Genomic DNA, 18,735 nt, shown 5'->3' on the forward strand with positions numbered 1-18,735 from the left:
CTTAGGGACTTCTATGCAGTATTTATACTTATTCAAACTTGACAGATTTCTTTTGATAAGTTTTCACACACTAATTGCTCTGGAAATGACAGACAGTTCCTGTCCCATTGGCAATTTGTAACAACTCAGTCAACAGATACTTGGAATACAATGTTTAATAGATTGTGAAGCTTCTGATGCTCAACTGAAAAATGCTGAGACTAGTTATAATGTGATATCCATTAGGGAAGAAGGACCTGGTGATGGTTTTTTGGCTTGTAGCCTCCAAATCTATAGGAAATGAACAACAAAACTTCACTCTCTTACTTGGTTCGTTTTTCCATATTTTTGGGCCAACAGCAAAGAATGTTGGGTTATTAGTTTTCAAGTAAGACATCAATCAAGCAATTTTCAAATTTAAGTATTCATTGAGCAAATTCACCCTGTGATCAGAGTCCTTTGGATGGATGCTCTTAACGTGTTCCTGATGCTAATTTCTTTCCAGACTTACGTTATGCTTCATGACATTCTGAGTCCTGTCCCAGGGGTAGCACAAATGTCAGTTTTCAAAGATGCCTTTCTTAATCCTCAAAGTTTTAAATGTGAAAGAAAACTTAGCATGACCCCTTGAATTTCACAGAGCAGGAAACTTAAGTCTAGAGAAGCTACATGCGTGGATCACAACCACACATTTGGTAGGTGGGTAGTCACAGTATTCACAAGAGTTGATTCTGTTAGGAACCCATATGGTCCTCTCTGAATTTATTTTAGAGCTAGAAAAGATCAGTTTTCCTTATCTGTAAATTTACTTATCTGTAAATGAGGGAGTACAACTAGATGGTCTCTAAGTATCTTTTAGCATTAAAAGTCCACAACTCTACATGTGTAACATCAAACCCTAAATCTTAATTTGACAAATGACAAAAGTGGGATCCAAAGATACCCTGTAGCTTGATAAGAATCACACAGGTAGTTATAGATAAAATCAGAACATTTGAACTTTTTATTTAAATTTTAAAAAATTAAGTAATCTCTACATCCAATGTGGGTCTTGAACTCACAACCCAAGTTCAAGAGTTGCACGCTCTACTGACTGAGCCAGCCAGGCACCCACAGAACTAGAACTTTTATAAACACACACACACACACACACACAGTACAGTATACTACATTTATTTCAATTAAGCTGTGTTGTATTGTGTAGAAAAAAGATAGTAGAATTAACTCAGGATATCTGGATTCTAGTCCTTATGTTGTAACCACTTTCACTTTAATAAATTATTTAAACAGTATGAGAGTCTCCTTATTTTTAGATAGTTTTATCAATACTTAATTCTACTTTTTGTACAGGGTTGTGAAGTTGAATTTAAACTGAGATATTCTAAGCAGGTAGATGTGAAAAATGTATCTTAAGTGATTCTATAGATACAGTGGGTTATATGAATATATTCACTGGTTTACTTCTTGGCCAAATATTTAGCAAACACCAACTCACAAAATCATTGAGCTCAGCTAAGCAATGGAACTAAAGACAGGGATTGGAACCCATTAGCAGTTTTCCTGGGCAAGAAGGGAGAAAGCATAACCCAGTTCCAAGATCCCTGGATTTGTTGTCAAAATATATGGATTGAGTCTTGGCTTCAGGGCTTATCAGCTAGAAAGTAATTTCCACTTCTTAGTTGTCTCATCTGAAAAATAGAAATAATAAAAAGAACAGTTTCCCTGCCTAAACTAAGAGCGAAATTGAACATTAAACATGTTGGTGTCAGCTTTTAAGAATGAATGTGTTTTTGTGTGTTTTTTTTGGTTTTGTTTTGCTTTTTTGTTTTTTCTTGCTTATAAATGGATTGATATGTATTTTGTCTTCCTATGAACTTAGGAAAAGAGAGATGTTATAAATTGGGAGTAATCTAAGTAATTCCAGAAAAAATAAGAATTGTACCAGAAAAGTCAAGCACTAAACAGCACTAGTGATTTTACATCATAAATAGGCAGTAGGAAAGCCTAAGAGAAGAGTGTGTTGTCATAGGAAAGATTTGTGAGATCTCCCAAGAGGGAGTGGCTGACAGACTTCTGGCTTTTCAGAGAAGATGCCTCTGGATAAAACCTCTAATTATACTAACACCCTAAAAGATCAATATAAAGTCATATTTGACTGTCATACAGTCAACAGCATTTCGTGAAACAGAAGGAGGAGAGAGGTGTCTAAGAGAAGCTGAAATCTGAAGGGCCACAATAGGACAGATATTATACCTCTATTAATTACGACATAGACTAATGGGCTTTGAATGATTACAATGCTGGCCGTGGCACTATACTATGTAGGTTGCTGAAATCATGCCTGTGGCTGAAAGGACCCCTAACATGGATGCTTTGTGACTCAGAGAACTAGGTTTAGACAAGTCTCCAGCATCAAGCAGGACCTCCCAGAATTCAGAAATTGTTTTTCAATAGTAACTGGTACTGAATAGAGCAGGGGTGACACGTATCTGTCACCTGGACCACTAGCTGCTAACTCCTCCACCCATGGCTGACACAGTAACTGACTATGCCACACACAAATTCACAATCATTCTCCATACAGTGCTTTAGGCAGTTGCTTCCAATCAATTGGTGCTGGTACCTAAGGTCAAAATTCTTCACCATCTTTGTAAAAGTGATTTAGGAGAAATGAAATGGTGACCGTGTGAGGCAAGGGTTAGAAAAGGCCTAGTGCCAAATCTCATGCAAACTGGGGGCAGGCACTTCTAAAAATAAGCCTCCTGACTTTTCGCTCAATGATTATTTGGTACATGTGCTTTGGTCACTCAGATGTGAGAGTGGAGGTACGGGAAATAAGATGGAAAAAGGGACATCTTCGAGTCAAGTATATAGCCTGTAAATGTTGCTCTTGTGTATAGTTTACAATCTCCTCCCTTTTATGGGTTACTTCTTGTTTTCTTGCCTCTATCTTACTGGATGAATTAGACACTTTTCTGGAGTGTAGACTTTCTTTAAAATTTTGTAGGCAAAAGTTAAAGAATTTAACTTGAGGGCAATTTAACACATTGTCTTGAGCATAAGCCAAATATAAGTATATGATGGAATAGATATAAAACCCATACAAATCATAAATGTATAAGGCGAGGCTTCAACAAAACCATGTGCTTGTGGTTCACTGCTTCAGGATATGTTCCCAGATTCCCAGGGGTACATGCTGACTCTCTTTTGTTCTCAGAAAAATATCAGTAAAAAAAGTTTGGGAAATATCGTCTAGGTCTGGTGTCAGCAAACTTTCATACACTAAGGAAAGAATCCATATATTTTTTTCAACAGAACAGCATTCTTTTCAAAGTTAGCACATTCAGACTCTTGAGTAGAGGCTGCAAAGTGACGGCACACAGAATGGATTTAGCTTGCATAAGCATGCATGTCTTTTACGGTTTCACAGGCTTTAAAAAGAGCAAAAATCACATGAACATCTAGATATTGAGATTTTCTTGAAACTCAAACACAGCTCTCAGTTATCAGTCCTCAAGAGAAATCAGGGAAGTGCAACACAGCATCCACTCCACTAATGGTTCTCTAACTTGAGTGAGCTCAGAATCACCAGAAGGGCCTTGTTACCATACAGAATGCAGAGTTCCACACCCGGTTTCTGATTCAGAAGGTCAGGGATGGAGACTAAGAATGTGCATTTGAAACAAGTTCCCAGGTGCTGCTGCTGGTGGTCTGGAGATCACACCGGGAGAAACAGTGCATTAAAAGAGAGAAACACGCTAGTCTCTCATTCCATGAGGGAAACAACTGGCAGAGCTGAGTAGCGGCTGCCCATTTAGGAGAGGGCTGGGGGTCTCCATTGTGCCACAGCCTTTACCAATCCCTACTTCTTACACAGGCCCATATTGCTCAGTTGGCAATTGAGTGTGTGACCTGTTTTGAAATACAGAGAGGAAACGCAAAGAAATGGAATTGACACTTAGTTGCATGCTCTTGCTAGCATGAAATATACTGTAGAGTAAGCACAAGCTAATTGGAGTATTTTGATGGAAGGAAGGTAGGGATGACACCAAAACCACACAGAACAAACATTAGAGGTTTGTACGATTGTGATGAGCGGTGGTCCAGCCCTCTTTACGTAGTCAAACCTGTAAGGCTATCTCTCTGCGATAGTTTGAATGGACTATGAGAGGCAGAAAAAAAAGATACTGTTCATTGGGATTAAAGGGTGCTTCTTTCAGTTACTTGTTAAAAATTTGGCATTTAAAGAAATCAAAGGTACTATCGTATTTTATAAAGAACTGAAATACAACATCCAAAGCTCATCTGGTAAGTTTTAATTCCTTAAAGCATAGATACCTTTGACAGCCAAAGTAAAATATAAAATACTTGAGACAATGTGAAACTGCATGCTGGTTAAAAAGATACCTATCAAAGTTCAATGCCCCATTCTAGAGAGAAAGCCACTTTTCCTCAGGTGAGAATTGGGCTGAAAAAAATGAGATATACCTCTTTCAGCTTAAAACTTATGTCCCTTTCCTACAAGGCCTTCTGCCAGATCTTGGATTGTCTCTAGAAATTTTGGGGGCTGTATTGCTGGGGAAGGTATATCCAGTCAGTATCCAAATCCTGTGGATTAGAATTCCACAGGATTTCTTGCTTCTATGCCCATCTCACCATTACCTGTCATTGGCCTAAGAACATCCTGCCATTTTTCCAACTTTCCAGGCCAACCCACACACCACTGCCAGATTAATTTGTCTAAAGAGCAGTTTTGGATCCCATTCCTCCTTCCCACACAAGTCCTCTGTGATCTCCACTGCAACCTGGATGAAGTAAAATACATCAGCATAGTTGTCAAGTCCTTCCAAAGCAGGACTTCAAATTATCTAGTCTTAGTTTCCTACTCCTCTCTCCATGTAAGTCCATATTCTGGGGGAGTACTCTTCAAACTAGGCTCTGCAAAAGAACAGAGAGGTTGATTACTCTGATTACTTTGTCATATAATACATATCTATTTTCTCTGAAATCACCTTTAAATAAAAAGATAAGGCACTATGGGAAGGCTATGCCTACCTGTCTCGGCTGTAAGCTGAGACCTCTGTTTTTTAGCTTTTTTGTGATTTGCTCTTACCGACAAAACTATATTTTAAGAAATGTTTGTCCTGCTAAGTAGAGTTGCTTAAGGTAAAGTGGAAAAACAGTCACTGATCCCCTGATGTGCTCTATGTTTTTCAATCTCCCTGCCTAGGCTTGGTCACTCTCTCTCAGGATGCCCTTCTGCCTTCTGCTTATCTCAACGGCTACCTTTTGCAAAGAGCCATCTTCCCTCCTGGAAAAATATATGTGGTCTCTGCTCATCAACCAAATCAACATGTGTTTCTCTTTTGCTTCGCGGCAACTACACATTATTTCACATATTAAAATTTTGTTTTTCCTATATTAGAATTATTCAATTACTTGTCTCTTCTCCAGCTACCAGATTCAAGAATTACTTGTGGACAAGAATACATATGGCAGGGGAACATATGCTTCACTTTCGTCCCTCCCATTCTGTAATCAGCTAGTGAATATTAGTTGAATTGAATTGGAATTCCAAATGTCCCAAGTTTCCTAGAGCACCAATTCATTACTAAACTCTAGGTCAAAAGCATTAGTAAGAAACAAGTTACCTATAAAGAAGAGTATACAATACTTCCATTAGACCACTGATTGCAAAGCAGAATCACTGAAATCAGAGAAGGACAGAAAATCTATAATATCAGAATGTACATTTTTCAAATCAGAATGGCTAAGCCCTTTCTCTAAAAAAACTTTCCTTTTATCTCTGACTCTCTGACATGCAGTTTTACTGAGTTTACAAAATGGCAGTAAGAAAAGGTGACTAATTCATAGTCTTCCAAATACTTAAGGGAAAAAAGACGCAGTAAAAGCAGAGAGGTAGGCATGCAGAGATGGTTAGCCCATACAACACAACAGGCTAAATGACATGTGCCAATAAAACTCAGGTAACCAGATGACACCTGGGTGGCCTGGCCAGAACCGCAGTTACTCAAAGAGGGCACTAATCCCTGGACTAAGATATTATTACCACATAGAAGGAAGGAAACTTGGATTTGGTGAGCCAGGTTTTCAAATCTATTTTAAGTAAGGCTACGTCTTTTTCTTTAATTTCTTTTTTTTTTTACATTTATTTTTGAGAGACAGAGAGAGACAGCGTGAGCAGGGGAGGGGCAGAGAGAAGAGAGAGGGAGACACAGAATCAGAAGCAGGCTCCAGGCTCCGGCCTGTCAGCACAGAACCCAACGCGGGGCTCAAACCCACGAACTGTGAAATCATGACCTGAGCTGAAGTTGGACGCTCAAGCGACTGAGCCACCCAGGCGCCCCATAAGTAAGGCTACGTCTTATAAGTACATGAGCAGAATCACAACTGGTTTAATTCTTTACACTTCAAAACACTTGAGTATCCATAATCTCACTTGTTGCCTCTACTAATAAGTAGAGGAAATAAGCAGAATAAAGATTGGTTCCATTGGAGGGACAGGGAAAGTGAGACATAGGAAAACAAGTGATCTATTCTAAGACCACCAAGAAAACTAGTGAATTTAGATTTAGGATTAAAGCTGACACCTAGGCAAAGATTTCTTTTCCTATGCTGGAAGCCATTGCAATGGCACCTTTCAGCTTAACTGAGCCAGTAACAAGGTGGGCACAGAGGTTATCATGACTGATCTTGCCAGGCCTTTTGCTGAAATAACTACAGTGGGGGTTATTTCAGGGTTCACCACCATCTTGTTTGCTTTTGAATGCCACAGTACCTAATCTTGTATGGCACTCAAGAGATGCTCAGAATATCAGGGAACTAGCTAGCTGACCAGTTAAATCTTGAAATATCAGGATATACAGGTCACTTGTATATCAACATTTAAAGATATTTTCTAAGAAAAGGCTGCACACATCATCATTATTAGAACATGTGCTGTTTGTCACAACATAATCAAAATCTGTCTTATTACCTGAAGCTTAGCAATTTCTGGGGAGAAAGGAAAAAATATTCAATGTGGGAACTGAAAGGCATTCTTAGGAATGATTAACAATTTTGAGTAAATGGTAGAAAATGTCAGTTAAACTATAATTATTTACATTTTTAAAAGGATTCAAGCAGTTATATGAGTAACAGAACAAGTTTTCAAGCAATGTCACCAACTCCCACACAAGTCACTGATATACAGCCTTTTCATCAGATTATTAAACAATTCTACACCCTCCTCCTCCTCAATTAAAGATGTGGTCTGAAATTCAAACAACTGACATTTAAATTTTGAGTCTAAATTAACCCTTAATCAAATTTGCCAAGCAAATACTAGTCTTCATTGTAATCAGAGATGCTTTTTGCCGTCTCTTGTCTGCATTATGCCAATGCTGAAGTAAGACCAATAACAAATGCATTTGGCCTGGTGGTCTATTAAAAATAGATCTGTCCTTCCCAAAGAGAAGAATTTACTTTTACTTGTACCTTTATAAACATAAAAGATATTCAATGACCATAATAGTCAAATTCTGCCTTGAGATGTGGTGGATAGAACCAGATGAATGATTAATCATCCTTGAGTTTTTCTTTACTATTTGGTTTGCCATAAAAGGTTAAGTTAACTCTTCTCGGCAATACTTCTTCCTTTGGTTCTCATGATAACCAATCATCATTCCTCAAAGGCTGGCCGTAGGAATGGGCATGAGTCTTGAGGTAGACCAATCATATTACCTCATCCCCTAAGGCACAGTAATTGGTTCAGGAAGACTCATATGACAAAAGCCAGCCAATCAGAATCTTCTAAAATTCAATCCCTGCAAAAGGGGGCCTTTTTTTCTCCTTCAGGTTTTGAGATGTAGGGGCTGTGAGCAAAGTGCCTCATGCCCATGTTTAATGTGCTAGAGACAAGTTGATTTGAGAGGATGAAGCTAAGACCGAGAGCTGATACGCAAAGCAAGTGAGTGCAGGTGGTATCTGAGTTACTTGAGAAAATCAATTTTGAGGAAACATTTTTGTCTTTCATGTAAGCTGCTTTAAAAAAAAATCAGTAAATCTGTTCATTAAAAAAATTCCCTAGTGGACACTGAGTTTCTGTACTCTAGATTAAATGTCTTAACCAATAAAAACCCTTGTCATTTCTTTTCCTACTTAGAGGCTTAGCTTACCTCCCCTCTCCAATTTAGTAATGTCCTTTTCTTACCATCATTCATATGTCCCCTCAGAATGTCCTTTGAAAAATCATTGTATACTAATATCCCACTACCCACTACCATTTAAAATTGTTCTTTAAATCAGGGCACTTGGGTGGCTCAGTTGGTTGAGCATCTGACTCTTGGTTTTGGCTCAGGTCATGATCCTACAGTTTGTGGGTTTGAGTCCACATTGGGCTCCGTGCTGATAGGGCAAAGCCTGCTTGGGATTCTTTCTCTTTCTCTCTCTCCCTCTTCCCCTCCCCTACTTGTGCTCTCTCTCTCTCTCTCTCTCTCTCAAAATAAATTAACTTAAAAATTAAAAGAAAATTGTTCTTTAAATTACCAGCTCTTAGAAATAGTGGATTCTTGGGGTGCCTGGGTGGCTCAGTTGCCTAAGCCTCTGACTCCTGATTTCGGCTCAGGTCATGATCTCATGATCTGTGAGATGGAGCCCCGTGTGGGGATCTGCTCTGACAGTGAAGAGCCTGCTTGGGATTCTATCTCTTTCTCTCTCTCTGCCCCTTCCCTGCGCGCTTTGTCTGTGTGTGTGTGTGTGTGTGTGTGTGTGTGTGTGTCAAAATAAAATAAATAATGGATTAAAAAAAAAAAGAAATAGTGGATTCTTACCAATGACTCTTGTATCACTTTTATGGCAATGCAGCAAAGACGGCGGTGGGGGGGGCAGCTTCAAGAAAAACTTTCAGAGGAAAATAACATCTGATCATCACAGTTCTCTATCTGATGTCTAAGTCTGTGTGTGTGTGTGTGTGTGTGTGTGTGTGTGTGTGTGTTTAAATAAAATATCCTCACCTAAGGTATTTTAAGAGTATTTTCTATAACCAGTCAAATATGTACTCTAGTATTTGGAGTTAGACATATTTCTCTGGTCCTGAAACTTTGCCCCTTCTATAAGGCCCAGAAAGTGACTTAGCTTATCTAAGAGTCAATTTCCTCATCTGAAAAGTGAGGATAATAATACACTTTATAGGTGGCTGAAAAGATCAAAGGCGATGTTGTAATAAGCAAAGTGCTTAATTACAATTAGCACAGTGTATAGCAAATACAAGTACTCAAAAATGTTAATGTTTATTGGTATTACTGCTAAAGCAAAGATTGTGAAAACAATTGTCTGATCATCTACACATTCGTTCAACTTCATGGCAAAGATCCATTCTAAATCATCCACTTATGTTAACAGACCAGATCAGGGTTTATGATTAATAAAGCTACAATGACATCTTATCTTAGTGTCGTACTCATTTTTTGAAATTATTTTCATTTTGTAGTATTCATTTGATTCATTTCTAGGATGTAATATCTATTTTCCAGGAAAGGAAAAGTGAGGAACACAGAGAATATTTAAAACTTGGCATTAAGCAAAACTAACCCAGAAAATTAAATCTTCTGACCATTTGTGTAGCACTAGTATATTCATGCTAATAAGCTCAAGTAGCAAAATAGTAACTTAAAACTAATTTGTTCTCTCACTTTCTAGAAGTTGAGGAGGGGGGGGCAATGATAAACATATGGTAGGTAATAAACAAATGCTATGATTGGGAAACTTAGCAGTAAAGTTATATTTAGAACTCATGTATTACAGACTGAGAGCAGGAAAGTATCCCAGAGAAAATCTGTCTACTACTCTCCTTTCAGGAACAGGGAGAAGTACCTCGGGAGGCATTAACCTTTCTTGGTTTGGTGTGGTTTGGTTTGTAATTAGCATGTGATTAGGGCAGGACTTGGAATCCATGACCTTAGTTCTTACACCTACTGCTCTTTTCTCATATAGTGTAGTTGAAAGGCAGTAGGGAGATGTCCTGCACCTCATTTTGTGATCTTGGCCAAATCACTTAATCTCTCTAAGCTTCAATTTTCTCACATGTAAAGAAGGGATAACCCTCACCTCAGAGGCTTGATGACCAAATAAAACCATATACATGAAAACGATTTGTAAACGAGAAAACACCAAGCAAAGGTGAGAAATCATTACTGGGCAGGGATTGCAAATAGATTTTAACTTGACTGGGGAGCTCTGCCTAATTGGTATTGGCTCTCCAGAATGCTACGTTAGGGTTTTGAGGATGCAGTGGTACTCAAGGAAAAAGGAGCCATAATTGATCTGCCTGCCACGGTACAAGAGCGGGTAGTGGACACACATGTGACAAATATGTAGGGTGCTGCCTCTGCATAAATGAGTAGTGGCTAGGATGAGGAGAGGAGAGTCCTGAATGAAGAAGCATACGTTCTGAAACACACTTTTTCACCTCTCTGTTCCCATAAAATGCAAAATTCTATAAAATGGATATTACTTACCAAATGTGTGCATTACCATGAGACTAAATTAAATAATGTATGCAAAAGAGCTCAGACACTGTAAAGCAACATCCAGTAGATGTGGATTAATACTATCAGAGCATAAAAAATTACACATGCAAACATATCTTACTCATCAAAAATACCTCTTTTACATGGATGAAAATAAAAGTTAATTACCCCTCTGTAATAGTGCCAAAACAATACAAAAATGATGTTCTTAAGTGAATGTTAGGAAAAATACATTTCACCCACCTTCAACTTTGAGCATTTTGCCTGTCACTTTAAATTGGCTAAATGTTTGACAGATGTTCAATAATTGACACAGCTTATCTTCCTCTCTCAGGCTCTTTTCCTACTCAATCGCCAGCATTTCTAGTTGCTATAGCAACTGTAAACATTAATGATTATTCCGTCATGCCAGGGGGATTTAAACACATTCTTAAGTTAAAAGTTCCCTCAGGAAAAAAAGTCTATCTATCTCTGGAAAGATGGGAAATATTATATGATTTAAATTCCCTGGTTATTGAATTTATTAGATCTAAATACACAAATCTTCTTCTATAGTTTCACATAGGTAACGATTTTTTTTTCTCCCATCTAAGTAACAAAGGAGTTGTGGGGAATTGAGAAACTCAGCTTTCTCTGATGAAAGGGAAAAATAATTGATCTTGATAAATGATATAGCAGAAGCTGGTGGGGAGTTTTGAAACAAAGAAATGACCTGAAGTTTCATGACATAATCTGGGTGCAAATTTAAAGTAACTCTACTTAAAGCCTCAGTGGTTTCAAAAGTAAAACTGGGGGCGCCTGGGTGGCTCAGTTGATTAAGCATCTGACTTTGGCTCAGGTCATGATCTCATGGTCCATGGTTCGAGCCGTGCATCGAGCTCTCTATCAGTACAAAGCCAGCTTTGGATCCTCTGTCTCCCTCTCTCTGCCCTTCCCTGCTCTCTCTCTTTCTCTTAAAAATAAACATAAAAAATAAAAAAAAAGAGTAAAACTGGAATGATTATATTTGTTCTAACCACACAAGTCACCCTATACAGTAAAATACACTAAATGCACGGGGTCATTACTGTGTTTTGTGGCAAAGTGAACAATAGTTTGAGCTTCCGAAGAAAATGAAAATAAATAGAAAGACGGGAACATTTACAACATTTATTTCAAGGTGGGGGACGATGAGCCAGATCTGTGTAATAGTTTTGTTCTGTTTCCCATGCTTACTATCTTAAAGTGTTTTTCAATGATGGCCAACATTCAAAAATTGAAAGATTTCACAGGGAATTTCACATTTAAGTCTCCTCAGGGAAAACTACAAGGCCACCCAATACTGACCTCATTTCTCATCAAGGCAGTGAGTGGCCAAAGATGAGCAGTGGCTGGCCTGTTTGAAGGGATCATGTGGATCTCTACCTTGCCTACAGTATCTTAATCATTTATACTATTACTTGCCTGGCCCTTGGAGAAAATACAGTTTTAAAAGCGAGTGAACCTCTTTCATACATGCATTCCTAAAGCAAATCTTCTGGATTTCCATGAACCTAAATCATTTCGTGCCCCTTGCTCTTCTTGAATGAAGTAGGGGACAGCTAATATCTGTGCCTCACTTTGTGGAAACCGCTTCTGTTCACACCGGTCACTGTCTAACCCCTGAGGCCCAGTGACTGACTAGGGCAGGCTTAAATGGAAAACAAGAGGCTCAAAGAAGCCCTCAAAATTTTGTCTTTCTCAATGCGTAGGCTTTTTCTCTCTTTTAAAAAATTATACTGTGGCAAGATACACATAAAATTTACCACTTTAATGTGTACAGTTCAGTGGTATTAGTACATCCAAATTGTTGTGCAACTATTACTCATTACCTGTCTCCAGAACTTTTCATCACCCTAAACTGAAACACTGTATCCATTATGTCTAGTTTTCAATCACTCATTCAACAAATATTTCTGTGTGCCTATTATACTCCTGGCATTCTAAGCACTACAGAACAGGATATATAAAGTAGGGATATAGTTTTAGGGGAATCAGGTTTCCTGAATCCTGCTTATGTTTCCAGGACAGTAAATCTTACGGTTCATGGTATTTATTTCTTCTATCCTGAAATAACTCTTTGGGGATCCTGGACTGCAAACATACCTTGATACATATAAGACAACAACTGGACACTGATTGTTTTTGGTGCTTAGTTTTTCCCACCTGGTCAACTCATCCCCGAGTTTTCATTAGGAACCATTTCTCTCCCACTCTCAGTAGATGCTATTATATGAGTTGGGCTTCTCTTCATTCTGGCTCCAGGAATGTACACATGTTCTATGTCTACCCAATCAGAATTTTCTATCCGGCACCACCCCATAACCTCCAGTCACCATAATTAGTTTAGGGATGGGCACGTGACTCAAGCTGGCACATGAAAGTCAATTTTGAAGCTTGTGCTAAAATCACTGGGAATGAGTCACTCTCTTTTTGCTGGGGTTACCATACAGTGAGAGCCAGCTCAAGCAAAGTAAAGCCAAAACATGCATAGACAGATTCCTAAAACTATCACTCGAGAACTAAAATCTAGCCGCATCTAATGGGAATTTTATGCCAATATGTTCTCATTTTTGTTCAAGCTCATTTGAATTGGGTTTTGAAACTTATGACAAAAAGGATGTTGATTACAAAGCAATTAAACAATTGACATAATATTGAAGAACGTTATATAATCTCAACAAATATCCAATGGCCAATTGTATGATGACTTCTGAAAACTTGTTCTCCAATTCTACCTTTTTAATTCTATTTGAAGCAAAAATTACCCCCCTTGTCCCTGACGAGTTCTGCTAACACAGGACTGCTCTAATGCATTCTTGGCTTCTTTGCTTTAATTCATCTTCCTCAGATGTCTACCTAGCTTGATTCTAACTAAAAACATATCATCTAAAAGCTTAGGCTAAAAGTTTAGTTAGAATGGTGCATCTACCAGTTGTCAGAGGTGTGAACTTGGGCAAGTCACCTCAACTCTGAGTTGTTCTAGTAGTCAAGTCAGTTCTGCAAGAGTATGGGGATGCGGAATCAGGCAGATTGGTATTTTCTAGGAGTGTCTCTGTAGTTGATCTCCTCTGATGGATGATGATTCAGGACAGAAAGTAAGAGTGGAATGAATGAAGGTCCCTCTCAATAAAAGCTCTGAGTATAGACAGCCAATGTTCATCTGCTATTTACTAGGTGGCCAGGTGCTAGCACACTATGCGTTTGAACAGGACAGACACAAATGACGGTAAACAGCAAATGGCTTGGTTATTCTGCAAAGGAGGGCATGTGGCACAGAATTATTTTCAGCCAGCTTCACAAACACAGACATACTAATGCTAGGTATAAGGGACAAGATACATATAATTTTAGCATTCCTGTTACCCTTCAGATCACAAACTGCTAGGTGAACACTGATTAGCTGACCCTCTTTTATGATGCCTGACCTTAGATGCACTTTTTCAGCTTGTGGCAGGAGTTTGAATTTTTCTTTCTTTTTTTTTTTTTTTTGGCTCTCCATAAGCTTCTTAACCAAGACCTGTTGAACAAGGGGTGATCTTAGTTTTTAGTAGATCTCAGCTTGTGGAGAATTGCATGTGGCCCTTAGTGACTTCTAAGGTGATGGGTGCCAAGGTTCAGCTATCAGAAGAAACTGCCAAGTCTATCTCTTGAAACTTTTTCCCTTCTGACTTAATTAAGAAATGAGAACAAGGATGTAATAAAAAGACTCAGACCAGAGAACTATGGTCAACAAGTTGAGAGTCTGTAAAAACACAACTGATCATAAGAAAAAAAAAAAACAAAAACATGAGCACCCATTCTACAAAGCAACATTTAAAACACATATGCATGAAATACTGGTTTAATTGAATTTAAAGAGGCATTATATGCCATATGTTAAACTATGTGGACAAATATGTTGGGGAGATTACAGGTTGAAAAAAGTTGGGTACATTTCTTCACTACAGGACTTCTCCAAATCCTTAAGTTGTAAAATCTCCAAGAGGTGAATTTAATAAACAGCATTTCCCAAATCAAGGGACTGTCCTACATACTCTTAAAACCTCCTAAAATATGAGATCTGGTTACTGGATATATAAACATGGCATTTCTATTATCATCATGTCATAAGGATTCGGAAGCCCTTAATTAAAATACATGATTATCTCAGCAGTCTTTAGTTGGTGTTTATTTTGAAAAATCCACATTGTAAAAGATATAAATGGGAAGTGTAGGAGAGGTGTGAAGAGGCATTCAAGCCTAAGAACTCAGTAGGAACCCTGAGTAAGGCAGACCTTAGTTCCTAACAGGTCAGCTCTAAGTCATTTACTCTAAGCATCATGTATAAAATGGGACTAGTAATTTACTTTTCTCAAAGGATTGTTCTGAATATTTCACCTCCTTCAGTATTCTTAACATGTCTATAAGGGGAATGTAATCCCTACTTTTGAAAGGTGTTTACAAATAATATAAAAATTCTCTTGACCTACACTCTTGGAACCTAGAATTAGTTGGTTAATTTAAAGAGTAAAAGTGGGAAACCACAAAAAAAATGCCATATTTACACCTTAACTTATCTTATGCAATTAAGTTTATTATTAGGTATTATTTATGTATTTATTATTCATTAATAAATTTTATTTAGAAAATCAAATGTATTATTTGTAAATATTTTTTAAAGTTTACTTATTTTTTTGAGGGAGGGAGGGAGGGAGGGAGTGAGAGAGAGAGAAGAAGGGAGGGAGGGAAGGGCAGAGAGAGGGAGAGCCAGGTGTGGGGCTCGAACTCACCAACTGTGAGATCATGACCTGAGGTGAGATCAAGAGTCTGATGCTTAACCAAACTTCCACCCAGGCACCCTTGTCAATCTTTTGCTATAGGAACCATATACCCCTTTGCCTTCTCATTTTTTATCTTTTAAAAAATGTTTATTTATTTATTTTGAGACAGAGAACATGAGAGACCACACATACATGCCCGCACACACATGAGGGAATGGCAGAGAGAGAGGGAGACATAGAATCCCAAGCAGATTCTGCACTGACAGCGGGGGCTCATGACTACGCAATCATGGCCTGAGCCGAAATCCAGAGACCAATGCTTAACTGACTAAGCCACCCAGGCACCTCCTTTTTTTTTTTCTTGAGTGTTATCTTTTTTTTTTAAGTTGACTGTTAACTAGGGCTGATGTTATCATTTTTACCTAAACTACACTCATCATGCCTGAGACTTGGTTTTGTTAAAAAAAAGACCGGTGAAATTATAAGAGAATAGAATCCTACTAGAGTTTAATGATCCCCCACCCCTAAATTTTTATAATTATCTTGCCCACAGCATCTTTATTTTTCACTGACTTGCCTTTATTAAGTCTTCCTCAAAGGATTCCAAGTTGTTTTTGTAGAAGTGACAGTTCTTTCCTTTTCATTACCTTTCATTAGTTTATGTAATATTTAAACTATATAAGTACAATTTAACATAAATAGGTTTAGGGAAAAAAAACTGACTCTCGGCAAGTATACAACTTAAAAGGGAGGAACAGAAGGGTATAGGTTTACTTTAGTGTAGCCTACTAAGCCATGAACCTACAGTTTGCCACAGTCAATAGGCATTGTGCATTAAAGAAGGAATGGAGAGAATCTTTTTATCCAGAAAGTTAGCTAAGAGGGGGGAGGGGGGTGGGTGGGTTGAGAGAGCCTTTACAGTGCTTTAAAAGACGACATATTTTGTTTTATTGCCCTGTAAACAGACTCTGGCTTATTAGACCATGTAATTATAGTTAAAGTCTCTGCAAAGGCTTCTTATAGAAGCATTTTAGGCTGACTTCTAACTGTTGTTAGTTCCATTAGGGAAGACTGATAGTGATGTTGGGACTTAACAGGTGTGATGGCAGACCAATGACAAAGAAATATGGAGAAGATTGTTTTCTAGGTATCTCTCAATTACATGATATAGATGATTGTCCAGTCCAAATAAAATAGTGCATTTTGACTTTCCACTGATGTATCCCTACCTGAAAAGTAGGATAGAACACACATTCTGAAGAGCCAGGAGACAGATCCCACAGCAGTTTATTACAAGCCAGGAGTTTATATTACACATTTATTCTACTTTCAAATTCCACTGGATAATAAATCTATGGTGGTTTTAATATAAAGTGTTTTAAAATACAACCACTAAATCCCCCAAATCTGTAAATACATAGAGTTCTTGCAAAGGAGCATAATCACATGGTACCGAACATGACTAAGAAAAAGAAGCAATGAGAGAGATGGTACTTTTAAAAATATCAGAGAAGGAGTGAAAATGACCACAGTTCTTACATGATAGGGTACAAGCCATACAGTATCTGGGAAATGAGAATTTAAAGATAAGGGAACAGCAATCACAAAGACTCCACTGCAGGCAGGTATATGTTTAGTGTCTCTGAGACAGAGTGTATGAGTGCAAGACAATGAGAAGGGGGATGATGATTAAGACATTCCAGGGATCAGCTATACGGAGGCTATTAGCCAAGAGGGGAGTTTTAGGGTTTTTTTTCCCCCTGAATCAGATGTAAAAGCCTTTGGAGAGTTTTAAGCAAGGAAGAAGCATGAACTGACTTACATCTCAAAAGTATCATTCTGTCTTTTATCATATGGAGTAGGGTGGAAATAGAAGTAGGGAGAACGGCTAGGAGGCTGTTACAAAATTCACAGTAGATGTGTTGGGAGTGTGAATGAGGGTGTTAGTGGTGGAAGTGGGGAGAAGTTGTTAGACACAGGGGATACTTTGAAGGTACAATGCAAAGGATTTGCTAACAAATTAGATGGTAGTATAAGAAAAAGAAATAAATTAAGGGTGATGTCCTAAATTTCAGTCTTGAGCCACTGGATAAACGGGGCGGCCCTTTCCTATAACTGGGAAAACTCTAGCAAGATCAGATTTAGAAAGAAGATCAAAGCTCAAGTTTGGTCATGTTATCCTTGAGATGACTATTAGGCAACCAAGCAAGGTGATGATCAGACAATGGATACGCGAGTCTTGCTTGGATTTAGGAGGGAGAGATAGTGAAGATAGACATTTGGGAAACATAAGTATAAAAGTAGTTTTTAAAGCCATGAGCTATATGACATCATTAGGGTGTATGTATATATACTCCCTATATACAAAGTCTGGGTCTTGAACTTGAGGGCTCTTATAATTCACTTAAAGAAGATGGGAAGATGACAGGAAAGTAAGAAGAAGCCAGTTAAGGAGACTGAAATGGGAAACTAGTGAAGTACAGGGGTACCAAGAGAGTTGTAGCCCAAGGTCAAGGGAAGACAGTATTTCCAGTTGAGAGTGATCAACTATATCCAAATGCTGCTGACTGGCTGAATAGAGAGACAACTGAGAATTTACCACTGGCAGTAGTACCATAGGAGATCACTGATGAGACTATTTAAATACAATTCTGGGGAAAAGTCCTGAGGCACTATGTGCAAGAGTCACTGAAACAGAAGATGCAGAGGTAACTCTTTTGTGCAGTTTTGCAGTAAAGGAGAGCATAGAAATGGGGTAGTGGGGGTCAAGGGATTTTCTGATTTATTTAGGACGGAAGGTATTGTTGCATGTTTGAATGCAGATAGAAGGGATGTAGCAGGGAAGGAGAATTTATTGAATGCAGGGAAAAGGAGAAAAACAATGGCTAGAGCAGTCTTTGAGAGGGTGAGAGGGGACAGAATTCAGTGCACAAATGGGTGAGGTTGACCTTACAGGCCCAGAGAGATTCTGTATTTGTGTTAGGGGAGGAAGCAGAAAAGTATCCATTGCCACAGCCACTACGTGAGACAGAAACACCAACATCTCCTAGTTGGATTATTACAACTTCCATGCTCTTGGTCTCTCTTTACACACTCATACCCTACTGCAAGCCATTTCCCACACTCTTCAGGAGAGTTATATTTTCAAACTATAAACACAATTACCTAAAACCTAATGGCTTTCCACTGTCCTTGTGTCAAAGAACGTAATCCTCAAGATGGCTTCAACAAGTCTCACAGAGAAAATTGTAAATGTTGAATGAAGTCTCAATATATTCTCTTAACTAACGTGTTCTTGAAAAAAATGGGGAGGGGGGTTGGTTTCTATAATTTTTTTATAAGCTTCAACCGAATAGAAAAGGTTCTTCTGTTTTTACATCTTATATTTCAGTGTGACCTAGTTAATCCTTTAATAGCTAGCTTTCAATGCCTTTGATCAGCTTCTT

The 18,735-nt window shown here is 38.3% G+C and overlaps 1 protein-coding gene across 8 annotated transcripts in view; it reads right to left on the reverse strand.

The window, feature by feature from the left end:
- Positions 1 to 18,735, reverse strand: part of LOC106969548 (contactin-4) — an 884,673-nt gene that overhangs the window by 181,016 nt on the left and 684,922 nt on the right. The window contains exon 1 of one of the 8 annotated variants that reach the window (XM_053219039.1): positions 10,752 to 10,880. The exons of the other annotated variants lie outside the window; for them this stretch is intronic. Within the exon in view, the coding sequence (XP_053075014.1) occupies positions 10,752 to 10,767 (16 nt within the window). The 5' untranslated portion in view covers positions 10,768 to 10,880. Of the gene's footprint in view, positions 1 to 10,751; positions 10,881 to 18,735 lie in introns of those variants that run through there. 8 annotated transcript variants of the gene reach the window in all.

The sequence above is a fragment of the Acinonyx jubatus genome, chromosome A2 (genome assembly GCF_027475565.1).
Source record: "Acinonyx jubatus isolate Ajub_Pintada_27869175 chromosome A2, VMU_Ajub_asm_v1.0, whole genome shotgun sequence".
In the NCBI taxonomy this organism is placed as follows: domain Eukaryota; kingdom Metazoa; phylum Chordata; class Mammalia; order Carnivora; family Felidae; genus Acinonyx; species Acinonyx jubatus.